The sequence below is a fragment of the Scyliorhinus torazame genome, chromosome 4 (genome assembly GCF_047496885.1).
Source record: "Scyliorhinus torazame isolate Kashiwa2021f chromosome 4, sScyTor2.1, whole genome shotgun sequence".
Classification (NCBI taxonomy): Eukaryota; Metazoa; Chordata; class Chondrichthyes; order Carcharhiniformes; family Scyliorhinidae; genus Scyliorhinus; species Scyliorhinus torazame.
In genome coordinates this window covers 314,792,343-314,812,617 of record NC_092710.1, presented here as the reverse complement: position 1 = coordinate 314,812,617, position 20,275 = coordinate 314,792,343, and the positions used below count along the sequence as shown (strand labels likewise).

Below are 20,275 nucleotides of genomic sequence, written 5' to 3'. Positions count from 1 at the left end.
GCCGTGCGACGCGCGCGCGAACAACCTGCCACGCGCGCGCGAACAACCTGCCACGCGCGCATGCGCCCCCACCCCCGCCCAGCCAACGGCCGTGCGACGCGCGCGCTCCATTGACGCGAGCCAACGGCCGTCGTGTGGCGCGCGCGCTCCCCCCCCCCCCCCCCCCCCGCGCGTTGCCAACGGCAGGCGGGCGCACTCCCTCTTTCCCTCCCCCGCCGAGCCCCCTGGAAGGCTCATCAACAGCCTCCTCTGTTGACGGTTGCGGGACGCTTGCTGGCCGGCGCGATGGCGGCTGCGGAAACCGGCGCCGGGCTGCGCGCGTTGCTGTTCGACTTGGACAACACGCTGATTGACACGGCCGGGGCCGACAGAAAAGCTGAGCGACAGGTAAGGGGAAGCGGGTACCGCCACCAACTTCCTCGTTCAAAATAACCCGTCAGACATCAGGGGGAGAGAGATGGATCAGCCTGCAGTCTCGCTCATTCTCTGGAGGCAGTACATCCACTGCGACTGTTTGGAAACAGGACATTGGGCTCAACCTGAGGCAGTGGTGGAGGCGGCTTCAATGTTGTCCTTTAAAAAGCATGATGTGGAGATGCCGGCGTTGGACTGGGGTGAGCACAGTAAGAAGTCTTACAACACCAGGTTCACCTGAGGTAGGAGCAGTGCTCCGAAAGCTAGTGTTTGAAACAAACCTGTTAGACTTTAACCTGGTGTTGTAAGACTTCTTACTTTAAAAAGCAGTTATACAGTTACATGGGCAGGGTGGGTATAGAGGGATGTGGATTAAATGTGGGCAAGTGGGACTAGCTTAGTGATAGCAACTGGGCGGCATGGACAAGCTGGGCTGATGGGCCTGTTTCCATGCTGTAAACGTCAATGACTCCATGTTCCCACTCCCACCAGCTAAATCTGTCAGTATAACCCTCTTATCTCTTATCAAGCGTCCCCAATATTATCAACCTCATCAGCTCCCTGTGATAGCAATTAAACAGCACTCTTGGTGAACCTACACCACACGGACTGCAGCCCTTCGAGAAAGCAGCATCGCACCACATCTAAGGCTATAAAAATGTTGGCCAATCCAGTGATGGCCACATCCCATTCAAGAATATATATTTTTTTCATTTACGTGATGTGGACGTCATTGGCTTGGCCAGCATTTATTGCCCATCCCTGATTGCCCTTCAGAAGGTGGTGGTGAGCTACCTTCTTGAACTGCTGCAGTCCTTTTTAAAAAAAAGTTTTTCCAACAAAAATTTTCAACCAATTAAACCCCCCCCCCCCCCCGTAACAGAAAAGAAAAAAGAACAGAACAGAACATAAACATGCTGCTGCTGCTGACCGACCTCATTCTAACGCTCCGCAAGATAGTCTAGGAACGGTTGCCACCGCCTGAAGAACCCCTGCGCAGACCCGCTCAAGGCAAACTTTATGCTCTCCAGCTTAATGAACCCTGCTATGTCATTTATCCAGGCTTCCACACTGGGGGGCTTCACGTCCTTCCACATGAGCAAGATCCTCCGCCGGGCTACCAGGGACGTAAAGGCCAGAATACCAGCCTCTTTCGCCTCCTGCACTCCCGGCTCGTCCGCCACCCCCAAATAATGCCAGCCCCCAACTTGGCTTGACCTGGACTTTCACCACCTTGGACATAGTCTTCGTGAACCCCCTCCAGAACCCATCCAGTGCCTGGCACGACCAGAACATGTGGCCGTGATTCGCCGGGCTTCCCTACTCAGCCTCACCCCTGTCATATGCACTCTGTGAATAACCTTAAACTGTATCAGGCTGAGCCTGGCACATGAGGAAGAGGAATTAACCCTACTCAGGGCATCAGCCCACAGACCCTCTTCAATCTTCTCCCCCCCCCCCCCCCCAACTCCTCCTCCCACTTGCCCTTCAGCTCCTCTACCGAAGCCTCCTCTTCTTTCATCTCCTGATGTATCGCCGAAACCTTGCCTTCTCCGACCCATACACTCGAAATCACCCTGTCCTGAATCCCCTGTGCCGGGAGCAACAGGAATCCCCTCACCTGCCGCCTCACAAACGCCCTCACTTGCATATACCTGAACGCATTTCCCGGGGGTAACCCAAACTTCTCCTCCAGCGCCCCTAGGCTCGCAAACGTCCCGTCTATAAACAGGTCCCCCATCCTTCTGATCCCTGCCCGATGCCAGCTCCGAAACCCCCCCGTCCATCCTTCCTGGGATGAACCGATGGTTCTCCCGGATCGGGGACCACATCGAGGCTCCCATCTCACCCCTATGTCGTCTCCACTGCCCCCAGATCTTTACCACCACCACCGGACTCGTGGTGTACCTTGTCGGCGAGAGCAGCAGTGGTGCCGTCACCAGCGCCCTCAGGCTCGTTCCTTTGCAGGACGCCATCTCCAGCCTCTTCCATGCCGCCCCCTCTATTACCCACTTAGGGATCATCGCCACGTTGGCTGCCCAATAATAGCCACCCAGATTCGGCAACGCCAGCCCTCCCCTGTCCCTACTACGCTCCAGAAACCCCCTCCTTACCCTCGGGGTCTTGTTTGCCCACACAAAACCCATGATGCTTCTACCTACCCGCTTAAAAAAGGCCTTGGTAATCATAATAGGAAGGCACTGGAACACAAAAAGAAACCTCGGGAGGACCATCATTTTAATCGACTGTACCCTGCCCACTAGCGAGAGTGGCAACACATCCCATCTTTTAAAGTCCTCCTCCATCTGCTCCACCAGCCAAGTCAAATTAAGTGTGTGCAGGGCCCCACAGCTCCTAGTACTGTCATTGGGATCCCCAAGTACCGAAAGCTCCTTTCCGCCCTCCTCAACGGTAGGTCGTCTATCCCTCTTCCCTGGTCCCCTGGATGCACCACAAAGAGCTCACTTTTCCCTACATTGAGCTTATAGCCCGAGAAGTCCCCAAACTCCCTTAGGATCTGCATGACCTCCACCATCCCCTCCACTGGATCTGCCGCATACAGCAACACGTCGTCCACATACAGCGATACCCGATGCTCCTCTCCCCCTCGAACCACCCTCTCCATTTCCTGGACTCCCTTAATGCCATGGCCAAAGGCTCAATTGCTAATGCAAACAACAGGGGGCACCCCTGCCTCGTCCCTCGATACAGCCGCAAATACTCCAACCTCCGCCGATTCGTAGCCACACTCGCCACCGGGGCTCTATAAAGGAGCTTAACCCAACTGATAAACCCCTCCCCAAACCCAAACCTCTGCAACACTTCCCAGAGATACTCCCACTCCACCCGGTCAAAGGCCTTCTCCACGTCCATAGCTGCCACTATCTCCGCCTCTCCCTCCACCGATGGCATTATAATCACGTTTAGGAGCCTCCGCACATTGGTATTTAGCTGCCTGCCCTTTACAAATCCCGTCTGGTCCTCATGAATCACCCCCGGGACACAATCCTCAATTCTCGTAGCCAGCACTTTTGGCAGCAACTTTAGCATCCACATTGAGGAGCGAAATCGGCCTCTACGACCCACATTGCAGTGAGTCCTTGTGCCACTTCAGGATCAGAGAAATCAGCGCCCCGGACATTGTCGGGGGCAGGCCCCCCCCCTCTCTTGCCTCATTGAAAGTCCTCACTAGCAACGGGGCTAACAGGTCCGCATACTTCCTGTAAAACTCAACCGGGAACCCATCTGGCCCCGGGGCCTTCCCCGTCTGCATGCTCCCCAGTCCTTTAACCAGCTCCTCCAACCCAATTGGCGCCCCCAAACCAGCCACCACCTGCTCCTCCACTCTTGGGATTCTCAGTTGATCTAGAAATCCTCGCATCACCTCTTCCCCCGCTGGGGGCTGAGATCTGTACAGATCCTCATAAAAGTCCTTAAATGCCTCATTTACTTTCACCGCGCTCCGCACCGTAGTTCCCTTGCTATCTTTGACTCCACCTATCTCCCTCTCTGCCATCCTCTTACGGAGCTGATGTGCCAGCATCCGGCTCGCCTTCTCCCCATACTCGTATGTCGCCCCCTGTGCTTTCCTCCACTGTGCCTCTGCTTTCCCTGTGGTCAACAGGTCGAATTCCGTCTGGAGACTTCGCCGCTCCCTAAGTAGTCCCTCCGCATATCTCCTGTCCACCGTTAGGATCTCCCCCACTAACCTCTCCCCTGCCCTCTCTCTTCTCCCTGTGAGCCCTGATGGAGATTAACTCTCCCCTGACCACCGCCTTCAGCGCCTCCCATACTACCCCCACCTGCACCTCCCCATTGTCGTTGGCCTCCAAATACCTTTCAATGCACTCCCGCACACCACCTCATCCGCCAGTAATCCCACATGCAGGCGCCACAGCGGGCGTTGGTCCCTCTCCTCTCCTAACTCCAGCTCCACCCAGTTCGGGGTGTGGTCTGAGATGGCTATGGCCGAGTACTCCGTTCCCTCCACTTTCGGGATCAGCGCCCTACTCAAAACAAAAAAATCTATCCGGGAGTAGGTGAGAAAAAAAAGAAACTCCCTGGCCAACGGCCTAGCAAATCTCCACGGATCTACTCCCCCCATCTGGTCCATGAACCCCCTAAGCACCTTGGCCGCAGCCGGCCTTTTCCCCGTCTTGGACCTGGAGCGATCTAATGCTGGGTCCAACACCGTGTTGAAATCCCCCCCCCCCCCCCCCCCCCCCCGCATTATCAAGCTTCCTGCCTCCAGATCCGGAATCCGCCCCAACATACGCTTCATAAATCCAGCATCATCCCAGTTCGGGGCGTATCCGTTTACCAATACCACCCACGCCCCCTGCAACTTACCGCTCACCATCACGTATCGACCTCTATTGTCCACTACAATCTTCTTGGTCTCAAACGACACCCGCTTCCCCACCATTATTGCCACCCCTCTGTTCTTTGCATCCAGCCCCGAATGGAATACCTGTCCTACCCATCCCTTTCTTAACCTGACCTGGTCTGCCACCTTCAAATGTGTCTCCTGAAGCATGACCACGTCTGCCTTCAGTCTCTTTAAGTGCGCGAACACTCGGGCCCTCTTAACCGGCCCATTCAGGCCCCTCACATTCCAAGATATCAGCCGGATTGGAGAGCTTCCCACACCCATCCCCCTGCCGACTAGCCATCTCCTTTTCTAGGCCAGTCCCGTGCCCGCGCCTCCCGCACTCTCCAGTCCCCCAGACGGGGGACTCCCGTCCCGACCACCTCTTCTGTTTCCAGTTCCCCATCGGCCAATGCAGCAGCAACCCTATTTTCTCTCCCCCCCCCCCCCTCCCCCCGCTAGATCCGTATCTAGCTTTTTTGCTCCCCCATAACACTCCCGTAAGTTAGCTGACTCCTGCTGACCCTGGCCTCCCCCGCCGTCCCATTGACCCCCCCGTGTGGGAATCCCCCCTCCCCCTCAATCAGTGTGCGCTCCTCCACTCCCCCGCCCCCCTCCCTCCGTCCTTCTCTAGCGCGGGAAAAAGCCTGCGCTTTGCTGAGCCGGCCCCGCCCCCTGGCGTCGCTCCTGTTGCGGCCTTATCCCAATTCCCCCATCCCCAGGCCTCCCCTCCCTCCAGCACCGGCGCCCACACTCTCTCACAATCTCCCCATCAGATCTCTTCCCCCATCCCCATCTATCACCCAACCCGTGGAACATTCCCTACGCATAGTTAAAACCCTGTATACAACCGACATCCCACCCACAACCACAAACCCTCAGTTTGAGTCCAACTTTACAGTTTGTATAAAGGTCCAAGCCTCCTCAGGCATCTCAAAGTAGTGGTGTCGCTCCTTAAATGTGACCCACAATCGCGCTGGCTGCAGCATTCCGAACCTCACCCCCTTCCGATGGAGCACCACCAGCTCTCTTCTTTGCCACCTCCGCACTCCAGTCCTGATAGATTCAGATCTCCGTATTCTCCCAGCTGCTGCTCTGCTCTTTCTTGGCCCATCTCAAGACACACTATCCACGAAACGGTGAAACCTCACCACTACCGCCCTTGGCGGCTCATTGGCCTTGGGTCTCCTCGCCAGGACCCGATGAGCCCCATCTAGCTCCAGGGGACTCGGAGAGGCCCCCGCCCCCATCAGCGAGTTGAGCATCATGCTCACATATGGCCTGGCATTAGCCCCCTCCACTCCTTCAGGGAGACTCAGAATCCGAAGATTCTTCCTCCTCGACCTGTTCTCCAGGTCCTCGAATCTTTCCGCCCACCTCTTGTGCCTCCATCTTCACCGCCAGGCCCAAGATCTCATCCTCGTTCTCCGAGGCTTTTTCCCGCACCTCCTGGATCGCTGCCCCTTGGGTCTGCACTAACCCCTCGATCGCTGTCAGCATTGGCGCCAGCACCTCTTTCTTCTGCTCCTCAAAGCAGCGCCTGAGAAACTCCTGCTGCTCCTGCACCCATGCCGCTTGATCTCTGCCCTCCGCCATCTTGTTTTTTCTCCCTCGCACTTTTCTCTGCTCCAAAAATGCTTTTTTGACCACTCCACTCCTGGTCCAATCCATATACTATGGAGGGGGGACCTTGCTCACCTTCCCACACTGGGTCGTCGAAAAAATTGCCGTTGGGGCTCCTCTGGAGAGCCCAAAAGTCTGTTTTAGCGGGAGCCGCGAATGTGCGGCTTAGCTCCGCATAGCCGCAACCAGAAGTCAACTGCTGCAGTCCTTGAGGTGTAGGCACACCCACTGTGCTGTTAGGGAGGGAGTTCCAGGATGTTACCCCAGCGACAGTGAAGGAACAACAATATATTTCCAGGTAAGGGCAGTGAGTGACTTGGAGGGAAACCTCAAGGTAGTGGGGTTCCCAGGTATCTGCTGCTCCTGTCCTTCTCGATGGTAGTGGTGGTGAGTTTGGAAGGTGCTGTCTCAGAAACCGTCATGAAGGTTACTGCAGTGCACCTTGTAGATGGTGCATACGGCTACTCTGTTTGTCGGTGGTGGAGTGTTTGAATGTTTGTGGAACGGGTTGTAATCAATTCATATTATTACAATTATGCAGCTCTTCCTTGGGACTTTTCCCTGCCTGGCTGTTGCCCTGTAGGTAGAAAGTTGAAAAAATAAATCTTAATAATAACGGCTTCCGGACTTTGCCCAGCTAAGCCGCATGTTTCGGCGGCTCCAGCTCAAACGGACCTTCGGGCTCTTTTAAGAGCCCCAAATGGGAATTTTTTTCAGGACGAAACCCGGTGTGGGGTGAGTTAACAGGGAGTCCCCCCCCCCCCAACGAAAGAGAAAAATATCGGCGGCGGCGGCTACATCGCGAAGAATCCTCGACGATAGGGACAGGAGGAAAAAAGAAGCAAGATGGCGGCGGAGAAAGCCCAGGCGACATGGGGGCCCGATCAAGACAAATTCTTAAGACGGTGTGTGGAGCTACTTAAGAAGGAGGTGCTGACCCCGATGCTACAGGCAATTGAGGGGCTTAAGGAGGCACAAAGGACCCAGGAGACAGAGCTCCGCGTGGTGGAGCAGAAGGTGACGGATAATGAAGACGAGATCCTGGGCCTGGCGGTCAAAACACAGACGCACGAGGCGCTCCACAAAAAGTGCATTGAAAGGATTGAGGCCCTAGAAAACAGAGCACGAAGGAAGAACCTTTGGATCCTGGGTCTCCCTGAGGGAGTGGAAGGAGCGGACTGCGGGGCTTACATGAGCACGATGCTAAGCTCGCTAATGGGAGCTGAGGCCCCTTCGGGCCCCTTAGAAGTGGAGGGGGCTCATCGGGTCCCTGCGAGGAGACCAAAGGCGGGAGAACCACCTAGGGCGACAATCGTGCGATTTCACCGCTTTAATGATAGAGAAGTGGTTCTGAGATGGGCCAAAAAGGTACGGAGTAGTAGTTGGGAGAATGCGGTGGTACGGGTGTACCGGGATTGGAGTGCAGAGGTGGCGAGAAGGAGGGCGAGTTTTAATCGAGCCAAGGAGGTGCTACAGAAGAAGAAGGTGAAGTTCGGGATGCTGCAGCCTGCGCGACTGTGGGTCACGTACCAGGAGAGACATCACTACTTCGAAACGGCGGAAGAAGCATGGACCTTTATTAAAGACGAGAAACTGGATCGGAACTGAGGGACTGATATTAGAGGGAAATGTCACTGTCGATGTATATAGAGATGTAAATTGGGAAGGGAGGGAACACTAAGAAATGTGGGTGCCGGTGGGGGGAAAGAAGAGACATAGGCGGAGGATGAGGAATGGGAGTGGGGCGGGAGAGGGAGCTGCGCCACAAGGGGCGGGACAGCTACAGAGAATATGGAGCCTACTGTCCTTGTTCCCGCGCCAGAAAGGTGATGGCGGGAAGATAGGCGCAAGGTAGATGGGAGTTCCCCACACGGGGGGGTCAAGGAGTGAGCGGGAGAAGCCGGGGTCAGTTGAAGTCAGCTGACTTTCGGAAGTAATATGGGGGGAGCAATCACGCTAGATGGGGATCTAGTGGGGGGGGCGGGGGAGGATAACTGGGTTGCTGCTGCAGAAATCAAAGAGGAACTGGCTAAAGAAAGGGTGGTCGGGGCTGGAATGCGCCACCTGGGGAACGAGTGGGAGCGCGGAATCGGGACGTGGGACTGGCCTAGAGAGGGCGATGGCTAGTCGACACGGGAAGGGGGCAGGTAGCCCCCCAGTGCGGCTGATCACGTGGAACGTGAGCGGCCTAAATGGACCGATTAAAAGGGCCCGAGTGTTCGCGCACTTGAAAGGACTGAGGGCAGACGTGGCTATGCTCCAGGCGACGCACCTGAAGGTGGCGGACCAAGTTAGGTTAAGGAAAGAATGGGTGGGACAGGTGTTCCATTCAGGGCTGGATGCAAAGAATAGAGGGGTGGCCATACTGGTGGGGAAACGGGTATCATTCGAAGCTAGGAGCATTGTAGCAGATAGTGGAGGCAGATATGTGATGGTGAGTGGCAGGCTGGAGGGAATGGAGATCGTGTTGGTTAACGTATATGCCCCGAATTGGGATGATGCGGGATTCATGAAGCGGATGCTGGGACGTATACCGGACCTGGAGGTAGGAAACTTGATAATGGGGGGAGACTTCAACACCATGCTGGACCCAGGGTTAGATAGATCCAGATCTAAGACCGGAAGAAGGCCGGCAGCGGCCAAGGCGCTTAAGGGGTTTATGGACCAAATGGGGGGGAGTGGATCCATGGCGATTTGTTAGACCGAAGGCCAAGGAGTTCTCCTTCTTCTCCCATGTTCACAAGGTGTATTCCGGATAGATTTTTTTTTGTTTTGGAAGGTCGTTGATCTCGAGGGTGGAAGAAACTGAGTATTCAGCCATAGCTATCTCGGATCATGCCCCACATTGGGTGGACCTGGAACTAGGAGAGAAGGAGCAGCGTGCACTCTGGCGATTAGATGTGGGATTGTTGGCGGATGAGGGAGTCTGTGGAAGGGTGCGGGGGTGTATCGAGAGATACCTGGAGGCCAATGACGACGGGGAGGTCCGAGTGGGAGTGGTATGGGAAGCACTAAAGGCGGTGGTCAGAGGAGAGCTGATCTCCATCAGGGCCCACAAAGGGAAAACAGAGGCCAAGGAAAGGGAAAGATTACTGGGGGAGATCTTAAGGGTGGACAAAGAATATGCGGAGACCCCGGAGGAGGGACTGTACAGGGAGAGACGACGACTCCAGAGGGAGTTCGACCTTCTGACCACCAGGAAGGTGGAGGTGCTGTGGAGGAAGGCACAGGGGATGAGATATGAATACTACACTACTACACGTGTAGTGTCTCCCACCCGCCCTCCTCCTCTAACCTAATAATAAAACCCATTGGTCTGAGGTAAGTACCATATTTTATTATGTTATTATTATTTTTTATAAAAAATTTAATTTAGTTGTTAGCCAGATCTTGGTAGAAAGTTAGAGGAATGGCAGGGAAGGGAGTGCAATGTTCCTCCTGCAGGATGTTTGAGGTGAGGGATGTCGTTAGTGACCCTGCTGATTTTGCCTGCAGGAAATGCAGCCATCTCCAGCTCCTCCAAGACCGAGTTAGGGAACTGGAGCTGGAGTTGGCAGAACTTCGGATCATTCGGGAGGCAGATGGGGTCATAGATAGCAGCTTCAGGGAATGAGTTACACCAAAGATTGGAGATAGGTGGGTAACTGTAAGAGGGACTGGGAAAAAGCAGTCAGTGCAGGGATCCCCTGCGGTCGTTCCCCTGAGAAACAAGTATACCGCTTTGGATACTTGTGGGGGGGGGGGACTTACCAGGGGTAAGCCATGGGGTACGGGCCTCTGGCACGGAGTCTGTCCCCGTTGCTCAGAAGGGAAGGGGGGTGAGGAGCAGAGCATTAGTAATTGGGGACTCTATAGTCAGGGGCACAGATAGGAGATTTTGTGGGAGCGTGAGAGACTCACGTTTGGTATGTTGCCTCCCAGGTGCAAGGGTACGTGATGTCTCGGATCGTGTTTTCCGGGTCCTTCGGGGGGAGGGGGAGCAGCCCCAAGTTGTGGTCCACATTGGCACTAACGACATAGGTAGGAAAGGGGACAAGGATGTCAGGCAGGCTTTCAGGGAGCTAGGATGGAAGCTCAGAACTAGAACAAACAGAGTTGTTATCTCTGGGTTGTTGCCCGTGCCACGTGATAGTGAGATGAGGAATAGGGAGAGAGAGCATTTAAACACGTGGCTACAGGGATGGTGCAGGCGGGAGGGATTCAGATTTCTGGATAACTGGGGCTCTTTCTGGGGAAGGTGGGACCTCTACAGACAGGATGGTCTACATCTGAACCTGAGAGGCACAAATATCCTGGGGGGGAGATTTGTTAGTGCTCTTTGGGGGGGGTTTAAACTAATGCAGCAGGGGCATGGGAACCTGGATTGTAGTTTTAGGGTAAGGGAGAATGAGAGTATAGAGGTCAGGAGCACAGATTTGACGTCGCAGGAGGGGCCAGTGTTTAGGTAGGTGGTTTGAAGTGTGTCTACTTCAATGCCAGGAGTATACGAAACAAGGTAGGGGAACTGGCAGCATGGGTTGGTACCTGGGACTTCGATGTTGTGGCCATTGCGGAGACATGGATAGAGCAGGGACAGGAATGGATGTTGCAGGTTCCGGGGTTTAGGTGTTTTAGTAAGCTCAGAGAAGGAGGCAAAAGAGGGGGAGGTGTGGCGCTGCTAGTCAAGAGCAGTATTACGGTGGCGGAGAGGATGCTAGATGGGGACTCTTCTTCCGAGGTAGTATGGGCTGAAGTTAGAAACAGGAAAGGAGAGGTCACCCTGTTGGGAGTTTTTTATAGGCCTCCTAATAGTTCTAGGGATGTAGAGGAAAGGATGGCGAAGATGATTCTGGATAAGAGCGAAAGTAACAGGGTAGTTATTATGGGAGACTTTAACTTTCCAAATATTGACTGGAAAAGATATAGTTCGAGTACAATAGATGGGTCGTTTTTTGTACATTGTGTGCAGGAGGGTTTCCTGAAACAATATGTTGACAGGCCAACAAGAGGCGAGGCCACGTTGGATTTGGTTTTGGGTAATGAACCAGGCCAGGTGTTGGATTTGGAGGTAGGAGAGCACTTTGGGGACAGTGACCACAATTCGGTGACGTTTACGTTAATGATGGAAAGGGATAAGTATACACCGCAGGGCAAGAGTTATAGCTGGGGGAAGGGCAATTATGATGCCATTAGACGTGACTTGGGGGGGGATAAGGTGGAGAGGTAGGCTGCAAGTGTTGGGCACACTGGATAAGTGGGACTTGTTCAAGGATCAGCTACTGCGTGTTCTTGATAAGTATGTACCGGTCAGGCAGGGAGGAAGGCGTCGAGCGAGGGAACCGTGATTTACCAAGGAAGTGGAATCTCTTGTTAAGAGGAAGAAGGAGGCCTATGTGAAGATGAGGTGTGAAGTTTCAGTTGGGGCGATGGATAGTTACAAGGTAGCGAGGAAGGATCTAAAGAGAGAGCTAAGACGAGCAAGGAGGGGACATGAGAAGTATTTGGCAGGAAGGATCAAGGAAACCCCAAAAGCTTTCTATAGGTATGTCAGGAATAAGCGAATGACTAGGGAAAGAGTAGGACCAGTCAAGGACAGGGATGGGAAATTGTGTGTGGAGTCTGAAGAGATAGGCGAGATACTAAATGAATATTTTTCGTCAGTATTCACTCAGGAAAAAGATAATGTTGTGGAGGAGAATGCTGAGCCCCAGGCTAATAGAATTGATGGCATTGAGGTACGTAGGGAAGAGATGTTGGCAATTCTGGACAGGCTTAAAATAGATACGTCCCCGGGACCTGATGGGATTTATCCTAGGATTCTCTGGGAGGCCAGGGAAGCGATTGCTGGACCTTTGACTTTGATTTTTATGTCATCATTGGCTACAGGAATAGTGCCAGAGGACTGGAGGACAGCAAATGTGGTCCCTTTGTTCAAAAAGGGGAGCAGAGACAACCCCGGCAACTATAGACCGGTGAGCCTCACGTCTGTAGTGGGTAAAGTCTTGGAGGGGATTATAAGAGACAAGATTTATAATCATCTCGATAGGAATAATATGATCAGGGATAGTCAGCATGGCTTTGTGAAGGGTAGGTCATGCCTCACAAACCTTATTGAGTTCTTTGAGAAGGTGACTGAACAGGTAGACGAGGGTAGAGCAGTTGATGTGGTGTATATGGATTTCAGCAAAGCGTTTGATAAGGTTCCCCACGGTAGGCTATTGCAAAAAATACGGAGGCTGAGGATTGAGGGTGATTTAGAGATGTGGATCAGAAATTGGCTAGCTGAAAGAAGACAGAGGGTCGTGGTTGATGGGAAATGTTCAGAATGGAGTACAGTCACAAGTGGAGTACCACAAGGATCTGTTCTGGGGCCGTTGCTGTTTGTCATTTTTATCAATGACCTAGAGGAAGGTGCAGAAGGGTGGGTGAGTAAATTTGCAGACGATACTAAAGTCGGTGGTGTTGTCGATAGTGTGGAAGGATGTAGCAGGTTACAGAGGGATATAGATAAGCTGCAGAGCTGGGCTGAGGGGTGGCAAATGGAGTTTAATGTAGAGCAGTGTGAGGTGATTCACTTTGGAAGGAATAACAGGAATGCGGAATATTTGGCTAATGGTAAAGTTCTTGAAAGTGTGGATGAGCAGAGGGATCTAGGTGTCCATGTACATAGATCCCTGAAAGTTGCCACCCAGGTTGATAGGGTTGTGAAGAAGGCCTATGGAGTGTTGGCCTTTATTGGTAGAGGGATTGAGTTCCGGAGTTGGGAGGTCATGTTGCAGCTGTACAGAACTCTGGTACGGCCGCATTTGGAGTATTGCGTACAGTTCTGGTCACCGCATTATAGGAAGGACGTGGAGGCTTTCGAGCGGGTGCAGAGGAGATTTACCAGGATGTTGCCTGGTATGGAGGGAAAATCTTATGAGGAAAGGCTGATGGACTTGAGGTTGTTTTCGTTGGAGAGAAGAAGGTTAAGAGGAGACTTAATAGAGGCATACAAAATGATCAGAGGGTTGGATAGGGTGGACAGTGAGAGCCTTCTCCCGCGGATGGAAATGGCTGGCACGAGGGGACATAACTTTAAACTGAGGGGTAATAGATATAGGACAGAGGTCAGAGGTAGGTTCTTTACGCAAAGAGTAGTGAGGCCGTGGAATGCCCTACCTGCTACAGTAGTGAACTCGCCAACATTGAGGGCATTTAAAAGTTTATTGGATAAACATATGGATGATAATGGCATAGTGTAGGTTAGATGGCTTTTGTTTCGGTGCAACATCGTGGGCCGAAGAGCCTGTACTGCGCTGTATTCTATGTTCTATGAATATGTGGAATAGGCTAGTCGCCTGTTGGCCCATCAGCTGCGAAAGAGGACAGCGGCGAGGGAGATGGGGGGAATTAGAGACGAAAAGGGAGCTACGGTGCAGAGAGCAGGGAAGATAAACCAGGTGTTTAAGACCTTTTACGAAAGACTTTATAGGTCCCAAACCCCGGAGGGAAAAGAGGAGATGCGGCAGTTTTTGGACCAATTAAGGTTCCCGAGGGTGGAGGAGCAGGAGGTGGAAGGCCTGGGGGCACCAATTGGGGTGGACGAGGTTACCAAGGGGCTGGGGAACAGATGGGTTCCCGATGGAATTTTATAGAAAATATGTGGACTTGCTGGCCCCGTTGTTGGTGAGGACTTTTAACGAGGCCAGGGAAGGGGGGACTCTACTCCCGACAATGTCGGAGGCGACGATATCGCTAATTTTGAAGCGGGATAAAGATCCGCTGCAGTGCGGGTCCTATAGGCCTATTTCACTACTAAATGTGGACGCCAAATTGCTAGCAAAGGTGCTGGCATCGAGGATAGAGGACTGTGTCCCGGGGGTGGTGCACGAAGACCAGACAGGATTTGTAAAGGGGAGACAACTAAATGTCAACGTACGACGGCTATTAGGGGTGATAATGATGCCCCCAGCAGAGGGGGAGGCAGAGATAGTGGCGGCAATGGATGCAGAGAAGGCATTTGATAGGGTGGAGTGGGGGTATCTGTGGGAGGTGCTGAGGAGGTTCGGGGACGGGTTTGTTAGCTGGGTCAAACTCCTCTATGGGGCCCCCAATGGCAAGTGTGGTCACGGGTCGGAACAGATCGGAGTATTTCCGACTATACAGGGGAACAAGACAGGGATGCCCGCTATCTCCATTACTGTTCGCGTTGGCAATTGAACCGCTGGCCATGGCGCTGAGAGACTCCAGAAAATGGAGAGGGGTGATTAGAGTGGGAGAAGAACACCGAGTGTCACTCTACGCGGATGACCTACTGTTGTATGTGACGGACCCAGTGGGGGGGATGACAGAGGTCATGCAGATATTGAGGGAGTTCGGAGATTTCTCGGGACATAGGCTTAACATGGGAAAGAGTGAACTTTTCGTGATACACCCTGGGGACCAGAGTAGAGGGATAGATGGCCTGCCTTTAAGGAAAGTGGAAAGAAACTTTTGATACCTGGGGATTCAGATAGCCAGGAGCTGGGGAACCTTGCACAGACTTAATCTGACACGACTGGTGGTACAAATGGAAGAGGACTTCAAGAGGTGGGACATGCAGCCGCTGTCACTGGCGGGCAGAGTGCAGGCAATTAAGATGATGGTCCTCCCGAGGTTCCTATTTGTATTCCAATGTCTCCCTATACTGATCACTAAGGCCTTCTTTAAAAAAATAGACAGGAGCATCACGAGCTTCGTGTGGGCAGGGAAAGTTCCGAGGGTAAGGAGGGGGTTCTTACAACGTAGTAGAGAGACAGAGGGGGACTGGCGCTGCCGAATTTGGGCGACTACTAATGGGCCGCCAATGTGGCGATGATCCGTAAATGGATGATAGAGGGAGAGGGAGCGGCGTGGAAAAGATTAGAGAGAATGTCCTGTAAAGGGACGAGTCTAGAGGCGCTGGTGACGGCGCCACTACCTTTCTCACCAAAAAAATTTACCACAAACCCAGTGGTGGCGGCAACATTAAATATTTGGGGGCAATGGAGGTGACAGAGAGGTGTGCTGGGAGGCCTGGTGGGGTCCCCAATTAGGAACAACCATAGGTTTGCCCCAGGGAGGATGGATGGAGGATTCCAGAGCTGGCACCAGTTGGGAATTAGGAGGGTGGGAAGATTTATTTATAGACGGGATGTTTGCGAGCTTGGGAGCGTTGGAGGAAAAGTATAAGCTGTCCCGGGGAAATTTCTTTAGGTATATGCAGGTGAGGGCGTTCACAAGACAACAGGTGAGGGAATTTCCATTGCTCCCAACACAGGGGATCCAGGATAGAATGCTCTCGGGGGTGTGGGTCGGGGAAGGCAAGGTGTCAGAGATATACCGAGAGATGAGAGAAGAGGGGGAGGAGCTGGTGGGCGAACTGAAAGGAAAGTGGGAGAAGAGCTTGGGGAGGAGATAGAGGAGGGTCTGTGGGCTGATGCCCTAAGCAGGGTAAATTCCTCTTCCTCGTGTGCCAGGCTTAGCCTGATTCAATTTAAGGTGCTACATAGAGCACACATAATGGGAGCAAGGTTGAGCAGGTTCTTCGGAGCGGAGGACAAGTGTGGGAGGTGTGGCGGAAGCCCGGCAAACCACACACATGTTTTGGTTGTGCCTGGCACTGGAGGGGTATTGGAGGGGAGTGATTTCGAAGGTGGTGAAGGTCCGGGTCAAACCAGGCTGGGGGTTTGCTTTATTTGGAGTTGCGGATGAGCCGGGAGTGCAGGAGGCGAAAGAGGCCGATGTCGTGGCCTTTGCGTCCCTAGTAGCCCGGCGTAGGATTTTACTCGTGGAAGGAAGCGAAACCCCCCGGGCTGGAGGCCTGGATAAACGATATGGCGGGGTTCATAAAACTGGAGCAGATTAAGTTTGCACTGAGAGGATCGGCTCAAGGGTTCACCAGACGGTGGCAACCGTTCCTCAACTACCTAGCGGAACGTTAGAGGGAAGATAGATGACCAGCAGCAGCAACCCAGGGAGGGGGAGGGGGGGCGGGGAGGGGAAAGTTTCATTTTATGTTATTTGGTTAGTTTACCATGTTAGTTAGTTACTCTTTATTAGATTGTAGTTATCATGTTACTTGTACTGTTAAATTTTCTTTATGTTTGATGTGTAAGGGGAAAATATTGTGAATGAAAAATTTCAATAAAATATATATTTTTTAAAAAAATAATAATAATAACAGTTTCCATCTCACTTGAGGAAGCTTCAGGCCAATCTGTATCCACAACCTGTTCTGAAAACCCTATTCACACTTTGATAGCTATGTCATTGATAATTTTGGTGAATAGTTAAGACCCTAACACAAATCTTTACATAAAACCAATTGTCACATCCTGCCAATTATCTACCTGCCCATTATCTCTACTCGTCTCCTACCACTCAACCATTTTCTAACTAGCTTAATAATTTTCCTTCAGTTCCATGGGCTTCAACTTTCACTAACCATCTCTCATGAAGGACTTTATTAAATGCATTCTGGAAGTCCATATAGTTAACATCTGTAGACATTCCCTTGATTGCTATTTTAGTCACCTCTTCAAAAATTCAATTAGGTTTGGTTGCACATTTGATTTTCTTTGAAGGGTGGGGTTGGCGTTCTGAATTCTTTGTTTCTGATACCTTTCACAGAAAGGTGGAACTCTTTATTTGGTCTGCTGACAACCATATGTTCTGATTGACCCTGCCTCAAACAGTGTACTGTCCTGGCATTTACATTGGGCCAAAGTTGGCATCATCTTGAGACAGCTGCTAAAACCACTTATACATTTGATGGCAAGCAAGCTAAATGAATAGGGTGCAAAGCTGCTGCATTCCCAGCTGGTGACAAGCTGTCTTGCAGTTAGGGAGTATCCTTAGAATGCTTTTAATTGCTGAGCAACAGTAGGGGGAATCTTCTCTTCAGATAAATAGCTGTGTTTTATAAGTTACACAGATTCATGCAAAAATTGGAAATATGCTATATGCAAGTGAAAAAGCTCTCTGTTACGTTGTGTTAACTATTATTATAATTATGCAGCTCTTTCTTGGGACTTTTCCCTTACTGGCTTTTGCCCTGTAAGTAGGAAGTTGAAAAAATAAATATTAATATTAAGAGCTTCCATCTCACTGAGGAACCTTCATGCCAATCTGCATCCAACAACCTGCTCAGAAAATCCTCCTCACACCTTGACAGCTATGCCAAATTTCACCACAGCAACTGAGACAATCAACTAAACTAAATTCTAAAAAGAACAAACGACAATACCCTTTTAAAAAGTCAATTTGTCCCATCTCTCAATATTAATAGATCCTTAAAAAAATTCCAACAACCAGATTCACACCTTCGTCAAAAATGCATCACTTCCTCTTTGGGCTGTACTCTACCCGTGTTGAAGTATTTGTTTTAAATCTGACAGTTGATTTGGAGATATTATTTACAGGTAAACAGACTAACAAACAGGGATGAAACCCACCTTCAGTGGTAGAGGTAAGGATAAGACTTTAAGGAATGTGATTCATGAAAGTAATTTGTGGGTTTGTATATGGTAGCCTTGCAGTTTCTGTTTAAAAGGAGTGATGAAGAAATTAATAGAAGTTATCATTTACAATGTGAAAAATTATAAGTTTGAATTTATATTGATTTTCTTCCTCCCAAAAGGTTAAGGATTTATTGATATTGCAACATCGTTATGGAGAGTTTGTTGCTGGCCTGGTTATTGAGAAGTTTAAAACTAAGTTAGAGGCGGGACATCCTTATTCCTCTACAAAGATAGATATTGATAAAGAGCGCACATTATTTATGGAATTGGCTATACAAGAAACAAACGACCATAAAGCAGCCCAGGATTTGGCTACTCAATGTTATTTGAAATGGAAAAAGACAAGACTCGAACACATCTACATCCCGGATGAGGTGAAGGCCATGTTGAGGGAGCTGCATCAGTCCTACAAGTTGCTTTTATTAACCAATGGACACTCTGCAATACAAAGGGAAAAGATTGATGTTTGCAAGTGCCAGGAGTACTTTGACCAGATAGTCGTAGGCGGTGAATACCAGGAGCAGAAACCAGCTCGCTCTATTTTCCAGGAATGTTTCAGGCTCTTGGGAGTGAAGCCTGATGCCTGTGTGATGATTGGTGACAGTCTAAAGACAGATATTGAAGGTGGGGTGAATTCTGGCGTCAGTGCAACTATCTGGATAAACAACAATAATGAAATGCCTGATGAGGAAAGTGCAATACCTGACTACACTGTGAAATCTGTACTAGACATTAAGGATATTTTGAAAAATATTAAATCTAAAGTTTAACTGGAAATAGTAATTTCCTCCTGTTTGTATACTTTGCACAATTTTAATGAGAAAAGTGTTTTGAAATAGAAGTTTAAGGATGTTCTCTTTAGATTTGCTATTTTAAATATTGATCCTCTAATGTTTACAAGAACATCACACTGTTACCCATGACAAATGAGAAATAATGTTATTGTTTTCTAGAAGCACAATTTAAAAATACAGTGGATCCTTATCTGTTAAGTTTTAAAACCTAATGGTAGAAGGTGTTTAATTGCTTTGGAAATTAGTAGTGACAGCTTTAAAAAATGTTTTGAACACACTTTCATTAATTATTGTGTGAAGCTACTTTATCGTTATTTCTGATATTAGAGCTCATATTCAGTGTAACAGAAGAAATCAACTGGAAGAGGAAGCCAAGTTATTTTAGCTCTTCAAAGCATTCATTTAAATGATCATCGGGCAGCAGTTAATTTGTGGCAGTTATGAGAAAATGCAACACGCAGTCCAAAACCAATGTTCAAATAGAGCAGATCAGAATGGAAGTCATTCGTGTTTTATTTGGTGTGCTCTGAGTTTTGATAAGATTGTAAAAGATTATTAAAATTTGTTTTAATCTCTATTTTAAAATGGGTATTTTGTGTTTAGGACTTCAAGCTGCAATATTGTGATAACTGAAATATCATCTTCCCTGCCTGTGAAATGGTGTTTTAGTACCCAAGTTTTACTGACCAAGAGTCACCAGATTCAAGTTGGTGTCAGTCAAATTAGAGGTTGGACTGGGTACTTGGGCACAGGAAACATAGAAAATAGGAGTAGGAGGAGGCCATTAGGCCCTTAGAGTCTACTCCGCTATTTATTATGATCATGGCTGATCATCCGACTCAGTAGCCTGATCCCACCTTCCTTCTCTTTCCCCCCCCCCCATATCTTTTGATCCCCTTTGCCACAATAATAGTAATCTTTACTATTGTCACAAGTAGGCTTACATTAACACTGCAATGAAAATTCCCGAGTAGCCACACTCCGCTATCTGTTCGGTTAAAGTGCTAAATCTAACTACTCCTTGAGTAGTTCTCGGATTGAGATATCCTATGGTAATATCCATGATTGAATGACCTGCCAGCAATTGTTGTCTGGACCAAATGATCAATAGGGTAAAGTGGAGTGAATTAAAACAAAAATCCCCCGAAACCATGAAGGCTGGAGTACACAGAATTATTTCAAGTGGCTTCAGGCTTCCTAATGATTGACTGATGGATTATAAGGTTCAAGAAAAGTCATGAAATATAGAACAAAGACATTTACATTGTGTGGAGGGGAAACTGAGGTGGTGCATAAACTAGTAATGGTGAAATAAAAATAATAAAGTATGGTATCAAATGGGATTATCAGCCTACACTGCATTTTAGTTCTCTTATTTGACAGGTTTATTTTTTTTAAACTTGAAATTAAGGGGGTCTTGTGATGTGAGCACAGGCACGGTTGTGTTTTCACGAGCACTGGTTCTACTCATCTTTTAATCCTTTATTGGGATATATGTCCCTGGATGAGCCTGGTCACAGTTTGGATGACGAGTAACCGAGTTGAATCAGAGAGAATCATTATTTGATTGAAGC

At 50.2% G+C, this 20,275-nt stretch overlaps 1 protein-coding gene across 1 annotated transcript; it reads left to right on the top strand.

Moving 5' to 3' along the window:
• Positions 1-168: 168 nt before the first annotated feature.
• On the top strand, positions 169-19,278 carry nanp (N-acetylneuraminic acid phosphatase). The gene is made up of 2 exons (XM_072500114.1): positions 169-387; positions 18,027-19,278. Exons 1-2 carry the CDS (start codon positions 286-288, stop codon positions 18,675-18,677), a joined length of 753 nt encoding a protein of 250 aa, XP_072356215.1. The 5' UTR covers positions 169-285; the 3' UTR covers positions 18,678-19,278.
• Positions 19,279-20,275: the final 997 nt, after the last annotated feature.